Source organism: Rhinichthys klamathensis, unplaced genomic scaffold (genome assembly GCF_029890125.1).
Source record: "Rhinichthys klamathensis goyatoka isolate OS25496 unplaced genomic scaffold, OSU_Roscu_1.1 h1tg000249l_1, whole genome shotgun sequence".
Taxonomy (NCBI): Eukaryota; Metazoa; Chordata; class Actinopteri; order Cypriniformes; family Leuciscidae; genus Rhinichthys; species Rhinichthys klamathensis.
Window position 1 is genome coordinate 1,893,710 of NW_026606771.1, and position 13,270 is coordinate 1,906,979.

Consider the following 13,270-nt stretch of genomic DNA (forward strand, 5'->3'; position numbering starts at 1 on the left):
ACATTAGCCTACCTACACATAGCCCACATGAATTCTAAAAGAGAGAGACTTAATATGAAGCACAAATGCAGTCTTTGATAGGCTACCTATTGTATTGCATGTTGTGAAAGAACTAGTTCAAGTAAAAAAAAAATCCAGTAATATTCTAGGTTTAATATGATTAAAGAATGCATCATTCAATCAGTATTCAAACAAACAGTTAGTGTTTCACTTTTAAACAACTTTGCTACCCAACCAAAAACTGAATTTGTGCCAACATACAAAAACATGGGCAGTAATTTGAAGTCATCCCTGAGGTCAAAAACAAGCCCTGGAATCAAGGCATTCATACAGATAAGCAGAGAAACAGAACCATTGTTAATATATAAATGCAGCTTTTATGCAAAAAAAGAAAAGACAAAATCAGAGGCTGTTTTGGAGGCTTTTATTTACAGTCAATTTTTACTTCAGAGGAATGAAGCGGGAAGAATGAGTGGCTCCAATACCGGGACGACCGTGTTTAACAGGCTTGTATGTGATGGAGAACTCTCCAAGGTAATGACCAATCATCTCAGGCTGAAAAACAGACCAAACACACACCATTAGCTGCAGCCTGCTGGATCTTGTAAATTCATTATATTTATAAAGAAAAATTAAGCACTGAAGACAATGTCAGTCCTATTTAATGGCTTTGTGGGATTCAGGGCGAGTCCTTGAAATTACTTTTTTGTTAGTACATATTTTTTAACTTTTAACAGTGCATGATTCATCCCCACCTTGATTTCAACCTGGTTGAAGGTCTTGCCGTTGTACACGCCAACCATGGACCCAACCATCTCCGGCAGGATGACCATGTCTCTCAGGTGAGTTTTCACCACCTCTGGTTTCTCCATGGGAGGCGCCTCCTTCTTGGCCTTGCGGAGGCGTTTAAGGAGAGACTGCTGCTTCCTCCTGAGGCCACGGTTCAGCCTCCTCCTCTGTCTGGCACAGTAGAGCTGCATCAGCTGCTCACTAATGAAAAAAAAACAAGCTTAATCAACAATATTTCTATACAAACACAATTAGATCATTGATAATGACACTTGAATTTAAAACATTGGCAAAAAACAAGTATAGAATTTAGAGTGGAAACAGAACCACATCACATTTCATCCTATACACCAACGAGATTTGAGCTGTGGTAGAGGTGTTTGAGCTTTTTAAACTAAAAGTATTGACATTGGCGCACTGGTAATAAGGACTTTTATGGTGCTTTGCCAATTTTTACTTGTTTTCTCAGAATTCTGAGTTTCCATCTTGCAATTGACTTTCTCAGAATTAAGATTTTACATCTCAGTTTTGACTTTTTCCTTCAGAAACTGCTACAAAAAAAAAGGTCTTTCTCGCACTTACAAAGAAATAAAAAGTCAGAATTGTATGTTTATTAGGGCTGTCAATACCTTTCAAAAATTAACACACTGTTCATCGCGATTTCAAATTAAGTTTAAACCCTCGCTCTAAATTTGCATGTTTTGATGTCCAGTTGTCCACATTCTTGTACAAGTTAGTGGCTGTAGCATTTCTATCGTAAAGTGGCCAAATATTAAAGATTAGGGAAACATTTGAATGTAGTTTGGCCAATATTAAACAAGGATTTGATCTGCTGTGAAGTGTAACACAAGGGAGTTGGTGCTCTCTGCAGGCATTTGTTATAATACACAATGTACACAAGTTAATTGTTTACATTATGAATTTTAACAGTGGTTCTATTAAACCATACGATCATTTGATTTTTGCCTCAATGTATTTTAAGTCCCTTTAAATGCTATTGATTGCTTGGGTCTATTTTTAGAACCACACACAAAAAAATAACCGATTACTCGTCATAATAATCGACCGATTACTTGTTTATGTTACCAAAATATTCGCTAGTGACAGTCCTAGTTTTCAATTCAGACGTTTCCTATTAGAATTAATCTGTTCCTTAATGCGCTAACCAATCCGAATTGCAAGATGAAGTCAGTGACCTTTTTTTTTTTCCACTCCGTGGCAGAAACAAGCTTATAGAGAACAGCCAGGCCATTCCACCAAATATTTTTTTGTTTCCTCACAAGAAAGTCAGTTTTGAAACGGCGAGAACCGTAATTTTCAATGAGTTATTTTATTGACAAATGCCATTTTGGTGACCGACTCCTTGCTTCTCTCCTCACTCATTCGTTAACTTGACACTTTCCCTGGAACCTTTAACGTTACACTTAATGTGAAGCGACAGAGGCTCGACTCACTAGGACATGTCCAGCAGCTGGTCCAGATCCACACCTCTGTAGGTGAATTTCCTGAAGGTGCGCTTCTTCTTCTGCTCAGCGTCCGCCTGTGGGAATCACAACCACCGTCAGCTTTACACGGGCCTTACTTGACAGCTAGCTTCTTAACCAACAGATAAACAGTGACTGCTCAAATTATTAAAAAGCTTCCTACTTAATCACGTTACGCAGGGACATAAAAAAACTAACAGTCCTGAGAATCCCATCACGCTGGACTGAGAACTGGACCGCAAGACTGAAGCTACTAATCGTACGAACATCTATCTAAACATTCATCCCAGGCGAAAAATAATGGCCCGAAAACATGAATCAATTCCTAAATATGCCTTTTTGATATTATCTACTCTGATATGCATCCTATGTATAGAAGATTCGTTTGGATTATTGTAGTTTAGTTATTCACAAATACGACGTGAACCTACCATCTTGAGAGACTCCCGGAAAAGGAAGAAGGCCGGAGAGACGCAGTAATATCGCGAGAGTTCAGTGAATATATGACGAGTTTAGTCAGTATCCACCTGGCGGAGAGGAGGACAAATAATTATTTTACGCTGACATCAAATGAGAATGCGGTTTTATTTCGAGCAAATCAATTAGGCTAATAATGCAATCAATATTTTATCAGTTAAAACAAGAAATCTACGCACTGAGGCATTGCTGATGAAATTGTGCTTAACAGTAAGGTCTGGAGGATTAAAAAAAGAAAAGAAATTAATACTTTTATTCAGCAAGAACGCATTAAATTAATCAAAACTGACAGCAAAGACATTTATAATCTTAGAACAGCTACATTTCTGAATTCTTTTGAACTTTCTATTCATCAAAGACTGCAGGAAAAATGTATAAGGGTTTCCTATAGACTGGGATTTCCATTAATAATTAAGCTGCACGACTGTTTTCAACATTGATGATAATAAATCTATTTTGGGCACCAAATCAGCATTAGAATGATTTCTGGAGGATCATGTGACACTGAAGACTGAAGAATAAATTACTTGTGAAAGTAATAATTCCCACCATTACTGTTTTAACTGTATTTTGATATAAACAGCTTTGGTGAGCATAAGAGACAAAAACATGTAAAAAATAAATAAATAAATAAATAACTGGTTTGAAGACTTTAGAACAGAGTAAATTCAATATTGTTTTCTGATTTCTGGTACCAGTGAAACTTTCAGGAAAATATAATGAGTAGCCTACACACAAACACACACTCATACATACTCTGTGTGTGTGTATGTATATACTTTTTATTTATATATAAAAAAGAATAGAAATGAAAATGAATACTTTTAGCAAGTGTGTGTTAAATTGATAAAAAGTGATAATAAAGATTTATATTGTTACAAAAGATTCCTATTCTGAATAAATGCTGTTCTTTTGAACTTTTTATTCACCATTTAATCCCGAAACTTTTCCAACATTGATAATAACTGAGTATCAAATCAGCATATTAGAATGATTTCTGGTTGAAGGATCATGTGATACAAAAAACGGTAATGCTGAAAATTCAGCTTTGCATCACAGAAATCAATATTTTGAAGTATATTAAAATAGAAAACCATTATTTAAAATTGTAATAATACTTCACAATATTACTGTTTTTTAATCAAATAAATGCAGGCTTGATAAGCTTCTTTCAAAAACTTTAAAAAATAGTCATGTTTACAAACTTTTGCCCAGTACTGTAGTTTTACTTTTGGGAAGTTGACGGTCTGTGGTATGACATGCTATTCTGTAACTATTTTAAACAGCATTTTGGTCCTTTTTATTTTAATAGTTATCATGCATTCAACTTTTATGACCTCATATTATTTATGAGCTCAAAGAATATTTGTACTTCTAATAATTAATGTCACACCAAGTGAATCTAAAATAGTGATTGAAAAGGTGAAACACTCGTGACTTACACTTTCTTATATACTGTACTTTCATATAATCTTCAAAGGAATCTTGATGTTGAATTTCATGTGAACTGTAATATACTTACTGTAATATAATATTAGGATGATGACATATTAAACTGTGTACACTCCTATAATACTTCATCATTTAATAAGTTCATGTGTCTTTGAAAGTGAACAGATTCATTTCTAAAGTCTGTTACCTCAATGAATTTGCACAACAATGTTTCTTTAAATCATTTATTTCAAATAAACTCTCATTTTTGTGTGTTTTTTTTCTTTTTTGCATAAGTGCAAAAGTGCACTAACAGCCACCTGAGGGAAGTCTACGTTCTTAAATAAAAAAACAAGAAAAGCGCACATATATTAGTACAAAATTCTTTAAAAAATTGCACAGTTTAGGTGTATAATACACATTTGTAATCTATTTCCAACTTAAATAAAACGGTAAAAGAGTAAACAAAATTCACAAAATTGAAAATAAAAACATTTCCCCACTAATATAATTAAAGCTGAATAATTGGGAGACCCTGTCGCCGACGTCTGGTACGTCTGTTCTGTGCTGATGTTTGACCAGACAGTCCAAAACTATTGCTAAATACTTCAGTAGTTCAGTCCGACTACAAAATATAGAAGAGTACTGTGGTCTCCTGTTATCGGAGTAGAGCCCCTGTTCACAATTTACACACAATAAAACCTTTTATTTTACTCTGCAATGTTCAGAAAGACAATCCCAAAAATCCAGCTCAGCTTGCGCTCAAAACGTCCATATCCCTGACGATGAGTATTGCATTGGGTGGGTGGGGAGGAGCTCAGCGCCGGTAGGGGTGGAAGCCCTGGACGTTATGGTTCTGCCCTCGGCCGAAGCTGCCGGCTGCCGCTGGAGCTCCTGACGGTGCGGACGGGGCTGCAGCGTATGAGGCAGTTTGCTGGCTGGGGTCTGCAAAGCTATGACCAAAAGCACTCAGGTCCTGCCCATAACCTGTCTCAACAGACATGAAAACATGGAAAGTGATATTAAACACCAGTAACTACAAAGTACGAGAACATGCGACTAGGCTTTCTGGGCATCTCTCGCAACCCCTCGTCAGTTCTTCTCAAGACAAAGGCCACGTACACACGGCTACAGTCGTCACTTCTCTTAAGCCCAAAGTATACCTTGTTTTTATATGTACGCTAAGGGACATGTACAGTGTCTGTGATGTAAATGTCATCATCAGCAAAGTATGTGCATTTTGTACGGGCAAAGTTTACACCTGGTGTTAAGATACCGCTTCCAGAGGTAGTCGAAAACGCATTCATAGTGTGTGGTCGAATGTGTAAACGGGTTTGCGTCTCCCTCGTCTACTTGTGATCCGATCGACCAAAATGCATCTTAATACAGGTGTAAACAGGGCCAAATATTTTCCAATCGCTCAACTCACACAAGCACCTTGCACTTTTTTTGCACTAATTAGCTTGTCTATTTTTTTTTAATATATGAAAAAACTATTCCCATATCACACTATTTAGAAGTCAAAATTTCTGCTACTAGAATAAAGTAGTTTAAAAAGCCTTCTAATTTATGTTGGAGCAAGGTCTTTTTAGATTATGTGGCTGTTTTAGACTTTCTACGTAGTACTTTAAAGTAATAAATTCTTAATAGAATTCAAATAAGTTGCACATTTTATCATCAGTGTCGTGATAGGAGCATCTCTCACAAATCAAACTTTTAGAGCACACTAGTGAAAAAGAGTCAAAGATTTCCGCGTAAGTAGCGCAGATAACTGGTCCTAGTTGCATGTTTTGGACAGGAACTTAACGCTTCTCATAAAAGCTCAAAATGCACAATGTATAATTATTCGAATAACTCCCCCACTGCCCCAACAACAATACACGCCTGATAACGAGCGCTTGTGTGAAGGGTTAACAGATACCCGCAACTCCAGTTTAAACGAGAACAAAGACATTTCTTATCGGTCATTACTTATGCAGAGACAAGGATAAAACCTCTAGTATGCATGGAGTGCCAAATGGAGTATACTTTAAAGGGTTCTGCTGTACGCATACGCTAAGGGTTCGCGTTAAAACAGAAGTACACTTTGGGTTTATGAGTACTCAATCCCGTTTTGTCAACAAAGACAACTGAAATGTCTAATTCTAACAACCAAATTCACTCCTGAAAGATTCTAATCAATGGTGTTTTTTATTAATTATTTATATGTAGTTTTACTTCTTGCTAATATTACTTTGGTTGAACATGGGCAACACTGAGCAGATTGAACTTGGCATCCATGTTTCTTGTTGCTGTGGTTATCGCAACGTCAATTCCTTATGGTGTGTTCACACCGAACGCGAATAGAGCGTCAAATACGCCTCTATCGCGTCTAGTTAGACGCTTGAACATTCGCTCGAGTTCAAATTTTTCAACTTGCGCGGAAGACATTCGCGGCAAACGCGTCGCCCCCATTATGGTGTGTTGACACCGAACGAGAATTTAATTATTTGCGCGAGTAGATTACATACAAAGTCAATGCAAAGACGCGAATAGACGCATCATTCGCGCCGGCCGTTGCGAATGACGCGAATTGGGCGACGCGTTTGCCGCGAATGTCTTCCGCGCAAGTTGAAAAATTTGAACTCGAGCGAATGTTTAAGCGTCTAACTAGACGCGATAGACGCGTATTTGACGCTCTATTCGCGTTCGGTGTGAACACACCATTACACACACAGACTCATAATGAAGTAAATTCACTTTGAAAAGCAGCAACTCTGCAGTGTGTACGTGGCCAAAATATCTTAGATATATTTACAACAGAAACAAATAACTGAATAGAAAACATCTAAAAAATAAAAGGTATGGTGGTCATGAAAACATGAGCATTCTGGAAGAAAAAACAATAGCAGAAATACCCAGGCAGTAATGCATTTTGGAAAGAGTTTATTCGAAAGTCTCTAGATGAAAGTGAAACATAAGACTACATGAGCACAAATGAAGAGAAATGGATTCTTTTTAAGAGTCAAAGAATTCGCCGAATCCGTACAGATTTGTTCAGCTGTGACTGTCGCACGCTGCACGAGGGGGACAGACTACAGAGTCCACAGAAAACCCAGTAGAGACACCATTAGATCATCCTTTTAGCAGCAAAGCAATGCAGTGACTGAAAAAAGAACATCTGAAGCAAGCCGTCTGTTTTTTCCATATAGTAAACCACAGCTACAAGCCATACGAGTTGCAATGCTGCCTAGAGACGCTGCACAGGAGATTCAGATCAAAAGAAAACACGAAAATGGAGTTTATTTGATTTAAACGTGCGTCTTTTGAGGCCCCCTGAATGACATGTAGCTGTACTTTAGTATATCTCATGGAAAACCGAAGAGATGCCTCAAACAGATGTAGAATACGCATACAGCATATGCATATTGTACATGGGATGCATGAGAAACAGAACTGAAGCCTTATGGGTCCACAGGCTGTTGATGCTTGATCTATTGGGTTTGAGTGATAGTAGGATGCAGTTGCTCACCTACCTGCGCTATATCCCTGCTCTTCCTGTACATAAGTGTGAGAAGGACGCGTTGGTCCGTAGGCAGAAGGGTCCTGAGGATAGTTACCCAAGCCTAGCAGGGAGATGAGGAGACCAGGTTGACAGAGTCTGACTTAACTACTACCTTACAGCTCCTACCCAGGAGAACGCTGCCCTCTCCTGCTCTCAGGGCTCATGAACAGAACATGTGGATGTTTCTAAATGAGCATGTGTATCAGGCCATCGAGCTGCTGATGAATGGAAGCGAAGCAGAGGCGTGACAAAGCGGCTGATGAGACCGTCTCGTAACACCAGCCATACATACAGACAGCCTGACCTTCACGCTAATAGCACTCTAATGTACGTCAACCCCAGTGATGCAAAGAAAACTGCTATGTTAAGATCAACCATAGAGATAAGGACTAATTTGGGTTTAAAGACTTCCTTGATCGTTCAGGCATGACGCTCTTTCAAATCATTACCTGACATTTTCAATACCGATTATGGAATACAGCCGCATCTTTACCTCTCAGATTGATATTAATTTGAGCATCCCACAATAACTAAACTTGTATATTTTGTGAAGCACAATACTAGACAGTTAAGTATGTAAGGTATGCAGTTGTTAGAGTGATCTGGGTGGTAGCATAAGTATATGTTAGCTAAGGTGTTCTAGCTGGTAAAGTGACCTGGGTGGTTGCTAGGATTAAGCTATGTGCTTTGCAAGGTTATCTGGGTGGTTGCTAGGATGTTATGTGGTTTCAAAGACAAGAGTGGTTGTTAGTAGGGATGCACAGATGTATTGGCCAATAATCGGTATAACCGATAAAAGCAATTATTTTCACTATCAGCTAACGACCGATTGTTTAAAAACAGCCGATGATCAGGGACGATAATATTCCGTCTATATAAAGGGGGTGGGAAAACGTGTCAGACTGCAACTCGTACTGCGTGTGAATAAAATGTCTCGTGTTGAATTTAGGTCCGTCAGAGTTAACGCGACACTAGCGTGACATTAGCGCATTAACAGTTAAAAAAATAGCAACGTTAAAGCAGGCTCTATTTGACCCTATGAATCACCCGTAGTTCAAGCCAGGGTTGCCAGGTTCGCATTTTTTCCCTACACCAAACATTATTTGTAGCGCGCCTTCCATCCGATAATTGCAAAGAGCTTTGTGCTTTGCTACTTTTGATAAGAAACAAAGTCCCAGTTTTTAAATTCTGTCAGAAAATTCAAACAAATAAATGGTGTTTTGATGCTCTTAAATGTGAAGTGACAAATCGCTGTAGCGCTTCAGTTCTAACGCAGAGCGCAAGACTTTTCTTCTACTTTAATAGTTATAGCATGAAAACATGCATGAACATCAAAAGATATGTTGAAAGTACAACTTAATGAATGTATCATGTCTCATGTAATCGCTTAATCAGTGTTTCAACCGCCATCCCGTTAAAAACCCCTTTTTCTTAGGCTAGTTAACTTATGTTCACGTTTCCCTCATTCATGTTGAGCACCACCTCGAGAAGCCATGAAGTAGCGACGCTGGGAGCAGGGAAATCTATTCAGAGCACCTTATTTTATTCATTAAAATATCGATATTTGGCGCCACTATATCGATTATCGTATCACACGGAGAAGGACAACGATATATGGCCCCTACTATCCAGTGTTATTTTACATTTGATCACGTTAATTTCTGTAGTATGTATTACCTGAATACTACTGTATACCCACCTGGAAGAAATTAAAGCCGTGTTTATTTCATATCTCTCTGTATTCTATTAAATGTATTTGTGCTGTTGTTTGAAATTTGCTTATTTGTTCTTACTTTATTACTGTCTTTTTACTTGTTTTTTTTTATGAAAATACAATTGTGCATTGTAGAAAAGTAGATTTTTGTTTGTAAATGCAGTTAATTATAGTTCTTTGAAAGAATCGCTATCGGCAGGTCACACTTTAAAAAAATTGCAGTTGCTAGAGTGTTCTTGGTGGTTGCAAAGTTTGCAGCTGCTAAGTTGTTTAGGGCCTTTGCTAGGACATTGCTATGGGGGTTGGTAAGACCTTTGAGTGGTAACCGTTCCGCTGTGCGGTTGCAAACATGAGAGAGCTTGTAAGCATTGCAATGCAGTTGCTAGGGTGTTCTTGGAGGTTGCTAAGGTACGCAGTGTTCTGAGTGGTTGCTAGGATGTGGTTGCAAAGATGACAGTGGCTGTTAGCGAGTTGCAATGCAGTAGCTAGGGTGTTCTTAGTGGTTGCTAAGGTACGCAGTGTTGTGAGTGGTTGCTAGGATGTGGTTGCAAAGATGACAGTGGCTGTTAGCGAGTTGCAATGCAGTAGCTAGGGTGTTCTTAGTGGTTGCTAAGGTACGCAGTGTTGTGAGTGGTTGCTAGGATGTGGTTGCAAAGATGACAGTGGCTGTTAGCGAGTTGCAATGCAGTAGCTAGGGTGTTCTTAGTGGTTGCTAAGGTACGCAGTGTTCTGAGTGGTTGCTAGGATGTGGTTGCAAAGATGACAGTGGCTGTTAGCGAGTTGCAATGCAGTAGCTAGGTTGTTCTTAGTGGTTGCTAAGGTACGCAGTGTTCTGAGTGGTTGCTAGGATGTGGTTGCAAAGATGACAGTGGCTGTTAGCGAGTTGCAATGCAGTAGCTAGGGTGTTCTTAGTGGTTGCTAAGGTACGCAGTGTTCTGAGTGGTTGCTAGGATGTGGTTGCAAAGATGACAGTGGCTGTTAGCGAGGTGCAATGCAGTAGCTAGGGTGTTCTTAGTGGTTGCTAAGGTACGCAGTGTTCTGAGTGGTTGCTAGGATGTGGTTGCAAAGATGACAGTGGCTGTTAGCGAGGTGCAGAGCCATATAGAGTGAGAGTTGCGACAACTCCATTGACTCCAATGGAACGGTTTTTTTTACAGCAATGGCGGTTCGCGGAGCCTCTCAATAGTTCCCGGAAGTAGCAGCAGCGCGGTAGAGTTACAGCAGAACAGACCGTTTGTGATGCACTTTTAAAAGGTAAGACGTTTAAAGAATAAGATTGTATATTATCAGTACATCTGAATCAAATTAACTTGTAACTTTAACTGTATTAAAGCATGCTAGTTGATTATTGCTCTCTAAATTAGTAGTTTTAGGGGACGTTATCAGGTAAAATAAAGGTCATTGGATAAAGTTAGTACCGCATAACAAACCACGAACAGCATATTAATGTTTAAACCTGTTCTATTAATGCATGTTTATCCTTTGTTGTATAATAAGAGGGAAATACTTCTAAACAGAGGTTAAATATAGCATTGGGGAGTGTGATAGTTGTAATTGATAAAATGAGAATATCGGTTTCATTCCATATTAAATGTGCAATAACGGGGAAAAATCCTTATTTTAGATTTCATATTTGAGTAAGGAAAAACGTATGGTTGGCGTTTTTTATTCATTGTGTTTCTGTTGACTATTACCTTTCTATATTATGATTTAGCTCAGCTGATTTGTATTGATGGGAAAGGGAGATGGAAGTTTATAAGTAAGATTAAAAACATGCTTAAAACGGCAGCAAGGCGTGTTCTAGATCAAATCACACTAGGCTAAATGGGGTATTATAAATACCATAACTGTATTATATACTAACTCCTATATATAAAATTTATCCCGTTTTTGTTTCCTTTATCTCTTTCAACACAAGAAGCACAAAGAGGATTCGGTGGATCCTGAAGACTCCTGCACTGACGCTGTACCCTCATCAATCTCAGCTCCTTGGATTTTGCAAGACTTTACTTGCTCCCTATTTTTAATAAACATTAAACTTCCCAGTGTTGGTCTTTGTGGAAAAAGTGCAGATACACCTAAGTATGATTAGCACAAAAAATGATTAGTTCTATTTAGATTGCTCCTGACTTGAGCATATTTTCTGTGTCTGACAACATAGAGGAAAGGCCAGACAACATGCTTGACGTGCAGTTTATTAGACATTTATAAATCCCATTGTGCTAATTCAGTGCAAAAGTGTATATATGTCATTGACAAATAAACAAATTACATCAGTTTTGAAAAGATTTAAAAAAACATTTATTTGTTTATTTGTCAATGACCTCTATATACAGGACTCTATATATAGAGTCCTACATATAGAGTCCTATATATATCCTATTTATATATAGACCTCTATATAACTATATATATAGGTCATTGACAAATAAACAAAGAAATGTTTTTTTAAATCTTTTCAAAACTGATGTAATGTATATTTTTGTGTCATGAACAATGTATTTGAACAAGTTTCAGTTGTGAACATTTCTAAATGTTTAAATTCACCTGAAAGTGTACCAACCTACCCATAACTTTAAAGCAATTACCAGTATTTGATAGAGATCTACAAGGATCATTATGGCTCCTCTGGACAATGCATTATCATGCACACTGCAATTACCATAATAAGAGAGCCATGTTTGCAGTTGTGCCCCCCTGACATACAAATTGTTAGACAAAAGGTTTTCAATTATCAGCTATAAATCTACTGAAATGTATAAAATTTGTTTATATGAAAGGTTAAAATAATACCATAGAATTTAATTTTTATTTTTTTATGATTAAAACACCATTTAAATTAGTATTTTAGTCTGTTCATTTGTGCGGACAGTTACACAACCTGACATTTTGGGGGGTTTAAGATAACAAAACATAAAATATGTATTATCTAAATGTACTAAAAATGAATTTAAACTAAATAGGTTTTATAGATTAAAGTGATGTATGTCATGAATTGATCAAATTATGTTAAGGAAATAATGTACTTGGACACTTAGAAAATAATGTATGTGTGTGTGTATAATCATGTTTTGTTTTAAAATTAAATATATTATGTATTCATTTATATAGTAATAAGTGCATAAGCATTGTAAACATTACGATGAATGCAATTTTACATTTTACTTGTTTGCAATGGCTTTTTAAGACAATCACCTGTGTCCTGCAAGTCTCCTGTCCTTGTGAAACCATAGTGAACATTAAATAAATTAAATAACATACAAGTTTAAGAACACAAAAATACTTCAAAACAACTGCAAAACGGTCTTTAACCAAGGTAAGTTAAAGTTAGCCAGAAAATATGTTAACAAAGGCAGGCAACACTGGTTGACCACAATAAACATTAAATATCAGCAGATTTTTATCTTTTAAAAACAATATTGCTGTAACTACATACACATACTACATCCAAATGTCAATGTATTATATACATATTGTAAGCCAACGCATTTATTGACTACAAACTACCAAAAATCACAGTTCAGCTCTCTACCTCCATCGATTTGAATTGGCGCCGAAGCACTTCCTGGAACTATCTGAGGTCTCCGCGAATCACGTGACAACCAAGCATTTAGAACTTCCGTTGTCGCAACTCTCTCTCTATATGGCTCTGGCGAGGTGCAATGCAGTTGCTAGGGTGTTCTTGGAGGTTGCTAAGGTACGCAGTGTTCTGAGTGGTTGCTAGGATGTGGTTGCAAAGATGACAGTGACTGTTAGCGAGGTGCAATGCAGTAGCTAGGGTGTTCTTAGTGGTTGCTAAGTTCTTCTGAGTGGTTGCTAGTAGGGCTGCCC

General features: G+C 37.6%; 2 protein-coding genes across 9 annotated transcripts in view; both read right to left on the reverse strand.

Moving 5' to 3' along the window:
• Nucleotides 1-409: 409 nt before the first annotated feature.
• On the reverse strand, nucleotides 410-2,807 carry rps15 (ribosomal protein S15). Its single transcript, XM_056266469.1, has 4 exons — nucleotides 2,705-2,807; nucleotides 2,244-2,329; nucleotides 756-990; nucleotides 410-555 (listed from the first exon to the last, which is right to left on the reverse strand). The coding sequence occupies exons 1-4, from the start codon at nucleotides 2,705-2,707 to the stop codon at nucleotides 442-444; spliced, it is 438 nt and encodes a 145-aa protein (XP_056122444.1). The 5' UTR covers nucleotides 2,708-2,807; the 3' UTR covers nucleotides 410-441.
• Nucleotides 2,808-4,412: 1,605 nt separating this feature from the next.
• Nucleotides 4,413-13,270, reverse strand: part of dazap1 (DAZ associated protein 1) — a 32,194-nt gene continuing 23,336 nt past the window's right edge. For 4 of the 8 annotated variants that reach the window (XM_056266512.1, XM_056266515.1, XM_056266514.1 and 1 more), the window contains 2 exons: nucleotides 7,697-7,786; nucleotides 4,413-5,168 (listed from right to left, as the gene is read on the reverse strand). In XM_056266512.1, the coding sequence (XP_056122487.1) occupies nucleotides 4,999-5,168; nucleotides 7,697-7,786 (260 nt within the window). In that variant the 3' untranslated portion in view covers nucleotides 4,413-4,998. Of the gene's footprint in view, nucleotides 5,173-7,696; nucleotides 7,787-13,270 lie in introns of all 8 variants that reach the window. The other 4 variants (XM_056266516.1, XM_056266519.1, XM_056266517.1 and 1 more) reach the window with 3 other exon arrangements.

What these genes read in the sequence shown, in the direction of transcription:
- rps15 (XM_056266469.1), bottom strand. An exon ending in CAGCTGCTGGACATGTCCTA is followed by an intron (nt 991 to 2,243) that starts GTGAGTCGAGCC and finishes TTTTTTCATTAG; the next exon opens with TGAGCAGCTGATGCAGCTCT. An exon ending in TCAACCAGGTTGAAATCAAG is followed by an intron (nt 556 to 755) that starts GTGGGGATGAAT and finishes TCTGTTTTTCAG; the next exon opens with CCTGAGATGATTGGTCATTA.